The sequence below is a fragment of the Trichogramma pretiosum genome, unplaced genomic scaffold (genome assembly GCF_000599845.2).
Source record: "Trichogramma pretiosum strain Unisexual culture from Peru unplaced genomic scaffold, Tpre_2.0 scaffold40, whole genome shotgun sequence".
NCBI lineage: Eukaryota > Metazoa > Arthropoda > Insecta > Hymenoptera > Trichogrammatidae > Trichogramma > Trichogramma pretiosum.
Window position 1 is genome coordinate 1127688 of NW_019641657.1, and position 5446 is coordinate 1133133.

Genomic DNA, 5446 nt, shown 5'->3' on the forward strand with positions numbered 1-5446 from the left:
CCAACCTAGGTGCTTGAGCTTGTTTAGGAGGAGTTTGTGTCCAATATACTAACCAAAAGTACAATTTTTTTTAAATTTCACGACCAGACAAGAAAATTACACAGAATGGAATACGTGTGTAGGAAGTGCATATCAGAAAAATTACGCTTTGACTTATATAATCATTTTTACTTTCCATTTGCGGATTAACACATAAAGGTACTCGCCAATCAAGATATAAAGGGGTATTGTAGTATTGGAAATGATTAAAAACTGTTAAATTATTAAACTGTTTTTTAACTGTTGTTAAATTTTGAACTGTTTTAAATTTTTTGAATCAATTAAATTGTCATTTTATGATCATTTAAAGTGAAAACTAGCCAATTAGTGGTAAGATGATTTGAGTCATTTTTTGGTCACTGGATCATCATCACTGTTGAGCATTTCTACCAGGGTATATTTTCTATCTTTAAACAAATTCGAAAATTATGTTTCAACGATCACATTTATTTAGTTATTTTTAACGAAATTATAAAAATTGATCGTAGAACGGGTATCTCTGCAATATTCACAATGTTTGTGCAGGTGCGATGTACGCATCCGAGCGCATTGTTGATTATGCGAGACCGCAGGTTCACTCAGATATGCGCGTATACATATTGCAATATAATGAATTTCGTCTTTCAAGAGTACGTGCGTGGAAATGATAGATGAACTTACAAATTATACGCGTTACTTTACGCGTGCGACTGTGTCGATGCCAGGCTCTCTTGACTCGCATGCAATCTTCTTACACTCCTCCGTTCATTCGTCTTCAATTTCACGTTCTCTTCGATATAACTCGATAAATCAGTACGTATATTTTTACTCTGCGACTCCATGAAATTTATTTATTTATTAAAGTGAGCGTCACTTATATCACTCCAGAGAGACAAACGAAATGCTTCTGCACAGCATCGAGTTCAAGTCTCGTCGAGATAATGGATTTTCTGCCAAATCAATAGATTGTAACGCGAGACCCTGAAGCGTATACACCGCATATATTATTCCGCGCATTCGTGAGCCTTTTACTAGAGAAATATTTACACGAGTACTACTGAATTCTAATCGCTAATTTGAGCTAAGTACACGATGTTTTCAATGCATTGAATAACGGCGCGAATGAATATGTCTGAAATAAGAAACCTTGCAATTCTTATGCCCTGTGTGCATTGAATGAATGATTCTGTACAATAATGATGGCCATTGAGTTGCTAAATGTACGAACATCAATGGTTTCATATTTACGTGATAAACTTGATACATCAGGCGTTATTGCACAGATTAATTTGCTCGCTAACCACATGATAATTTCGAGGCGTCTGTTACTTTGTTACAAAATAATCCTAGACTCGCGACGCGGAAAAACAGCAAACAATGCCGATGTATTTGCGAGAAAACATGTATATTAATGCGAAAAACTGCACTCCGTATACGAGAACATAATCGACTGCAAAAGTCTCGTAAAGTTGCTTGGGTTTAATTGCGTTTGCGCTCGACTCATACGAACGTCATCGCGCGTACGATTAGCAGGCACTTAAGGTTTTTCGGATTGTACATTAACATTTAATTTAAAGCTTCCACCGAACTACTCATCCGCGATCTTTTCGATGAAACGGTCGAGGCAGAGAAAAATATATCGATAAAAGGAACGTGCGTAATCATAATTTTTGGAAAGAGAACAACGAGCCTTGCCCGATTCTTCGTCTTCTCTTTTTTCTGCTTCTTCTTCTTTTTCTTACGCTCCTTCCTTTCCACTTCTGCGGTATCCTCTTTTTCGAAGGCTTGTTCGAAGATCATGTTTGATCTCAAAATTATGAGATCGCAGAGAGGATACGTTGTAAATACACGGCTAAAGTCTTTATCGTAACGATTTAAAAATTGATTCGCCTCGAATTTTCTCATGTAATTACGAGTTTAATGAGACGAGCCGTAAGCGAGTACGAAAAAAAAAGAACCAAAGCGTTACCAAAGCCAATATAGGTGGTATACATTTCGCGTTACTTACGCGCGCCATAAAAGCAAAACCTGCACAATATGTAGAGAGAATCCCCGCAAGTTTCATAAAGCAATAATTCAAAATGCCTCGGTCTGCATACAGCTTGCGCCGCCAACATCGTACAACGCTTGTCATACTGTATAATAAAAACTCGCTATTCGCGTGCGCGCGTATTTATACGACCCGATGATAGTCCTAAAATGCTTGCGATGTACCTGTTACTCTTCGAGCACGAGAGGAGCGACAAAGAATTAAAATTCATCAAAGTTTCGCACGATGGCACGCGTGTATGTGTATAGCGAGTATACGGTCTTTTTTCTCTCTCTCTCTCTCTCTCTCTCTCTCCATTTTTTTTTCTCTCGATCTCGATGCGCGCGCTGGGCATCCTACACGCGGACGCATCGCTCGTCCTGCAGCGAGAGAGCAACAGTTGGAACGTGTAATTTAGCAAGCGAGAGCGACGCGCGGCTCTTGCGGTGTCTTTCGTGCTATATACATAGCATATTATGCCAGCAGCGCGTCAGGTTCAATCAGAAATTAAGACGTTTACTCGCTCGCACGTACATGCACAGGCGCACGTCCGAAAAAAATAATAATTTGGCCGCGGCACGCTGCATACGTGCGCATGCGAATCTGTCATTTCGGCAATTTCGGGGCTCCGGCGGCAGATTTTTCGCGCGGCTTTTGTACCGTTCATCGATGATCGCACCGGACGTCGAGCAAACGCATGTGTACAGTAAGAGCCTTTATGCGCGCGCACAGCGTGTTACAGTACATCGTGGGTAATAATACGAATTTCTTTATCACGCGGCCGCATCGAGAGGGGCTGAAATTTCGGTGGGCATGAAAAGGCGATATCCTGCCCTTGGGTCGTCACGCGCGGGTGAATGTCCCGCTAAAATAATTTTTAGCTCGCTAACGTTTATTTAATAAGCTGTGTCATGATGAGGCCTCCTGTATGAGCGTATAAAAGAAACGATTCGTACATCCAGTGCATGTGATCGTTTTATTATGCATCCCATCGTCGATATCGTAAAATTTGCGAGGCTAATCAGAGTTAAATCTAATGGTTAATCCTCGACTTTATAAGCACGATCGCAGCTCTGTCTTACAAAAAGTCAGAGAGTCGTAAAAAATATAGCCTATGTGTGCTCTACTCTTATACCTGCTTCGTTATATTGTATGCACACATGATTACTCGCGGGCCGCAATGAGATGCAGAAAAATCAAAGGACAAAGAGTATAAAACAAACGATCGCGCGCGGACTTGCACTATTTATAATGTCTTGATAGCGTATTGGCCTCTCGCGGTGTGTGCGTACCGCGCGGCACACGAGTGTACACCGAACGAAGATAACGTACCTGCACCCAGGCGCGCGTACGGCGCTCACATTTATGTATATAAATACGCGCGAGTACTTGTTTCCACGAGAGAACCGGAATTTCACGAAACTCAATCCCGCATGCCACTCTTTATGATCCTTCGCGCTTATTTTCATTTCATACGTGTGTGCATACACACACATATATATTTAGCAACAAATAAAATCAGAAACTTGGCATAAATATGAGGATCATGCATTCTTGCATTCTTCCTCTTCGTTTTTTTGTTGTTGTTGTTTTGAATTCGCGAGATGTCATCGAACTCGTCCAATCGATATTCGCTTCTTAATTATCCATTCGAGGCGTCGATTCCAATTGAGAGAAAGAGTGCCCGGAGTCTTTCTCGCTGAAACCAGCTTCGAGTTGAACAAACTTCACTTATCGGCCGATACTCTGACGATGAAAATCATTAGTAATCATATTTAAAAAAAAACCGATCTGAAATCGGTATTATATGGTAAAGCTACAGTTGCATTTAATGTTATATATATACTGGTAAAATCAAACTGACGCCACGCAACGGTAGCGTATGAACTCTTCATGATACTTTGTTCGTTGGTGATTGTTTTGCGGTTCAAGTTTGAAAGAATGCCTCTCGAAGCACGACGACATTTATTTACGATTTTTCATGAATAACAAAAAAATAAAAATATAATAATAAAATAATTAAAATCCAAGCAAATTGATAGGTTAAATATTTTTATTTACTTCGATGTTTAACTCTGATTGTTAAATAAAAAGACTTCACAGAGTCGCTGGAGTGTTACCAATATATCAATGTTTTTACATATAATAACATATGTATCAAAAGTTGATTTTTTATATTTGTACAATTTTCCTATAGCTGCAGCCTGTCCAGATTTTCCGCCAAGCAAATTTTATATAAATCCTCATTCTTCAATTCGTCGATGATCTTTTGACAGCATTCAATTGGCAGCAGTTTGTGTACCAGCGCCCAGAAAGGATTCAGTGCAAAGCGCTGAAAAAATCCTCTCGACATTATCTCGCACATGTGCGTAAGACACGCGTCTTTGAGTCCTACGGGAAGATTCCACCACCTGTTCGATTGCGCAAACCTGAAGTAGTCCAAATACGAGAGAAGTTTATCCTCCTCTTTAGGTCGCAATTGGATCAGATTGTAGAGCGACAGATTGTGACGTATCGTTTTGTTTTTCGCCAATCTCGCGAACTCCTCGTTGTCGTACCAGCGCTTGTCGAGATCCGCTGACTCGAACAATTCGTACTTGGCAAAAAACTTCATGATCGTTAGGGCGTCGTTTTGGTCCAGTTGGTATCCTCTTTCCTCGAGACGCTCGACGGAGGCTAGAGCGCCAGATGCTAGTTCCAATTTAAAAAAATTGTCATCAAGCTGTGAATCAACATTTCTGGCGAAGTAACTCTCATTGGGGAAACTGAAGTTTGATAAATCAGCACCATGTTGCAAGAGTACGTCGACCACATGTGGCAAAAGATTCGCCACAGCTAATTGTAACGGTGTGCGGCCTAGATTGTTCCGAGCATCAACTTGCACCGGCTGATGTCTGTCGTTGCTGATTTTAAATAAATTCTCCAACAAGTCAAAACGATGCTTTTTCTCACAAATCATGTGCAAAGGAGTCGACCCGTCCATGTTGGCCGAATTCAAATTGGCGCCATTTCTCAGCAGCAATTCGAATGTCTCCTTGTAGCCACGGTACACAGCCAAGTGAAGCGGCGAATTACCTGTTTCTGGCACGCGAATATTGGGATCCTGCCCGAGTTGGAGGAATTTTTCGACGACGTTTCTGCGGCCAAGCATGCAGGCCACATGGAAATGCGTCAGACCAGACTCGTCGACGTAGTTCACGTCAAAGCTGTCGTATATTGTAAATAGATTATCGATTGGTACGTAGTGCTTGCATTTAATAGCGTGATGCACTGGTGTAGTGCGACGCAGTAACGGCTTACGTCAATATCAAATTTGGGCTCGTTTTTGTAACCGGTGCGAGCCACGAAACTGATTATTTCCGATCCTGTATAATTCCGTCTTTCTGCCCAGTAAGTTGT

At 41.0% G+C, this 5446-nt stretch overlaps 1 protein-coding gene across 1 annotated transcript; it reads right to left on the reverse strand.

Moving 5' to 3' along the window:
* Nucleotides 1-4285: 4285 nt before the first annotated feature.
* On the reverse strand, nt 4286-5224 carry LOC111693937 (ankyrin-1-like). The gene is made up of 2 exons (XM_023460191.1): nt 4459-5224; nt 4286-4379 (listed from the first exon to the last, which is right to left on the reverse strand). Exons 1-2 carry the CDS (start codon nt 5196-5198, stop codon nt 4367-4369), a joined length of 753 nt encoding a protein of 250 aa, XP_023315959.1. The 5' UTR covers nt 5199-5224; the 3' UTR covers nt 4286-4366.
* Nucleotides 5225-5446: the final 222 nt, after the last annotated feature.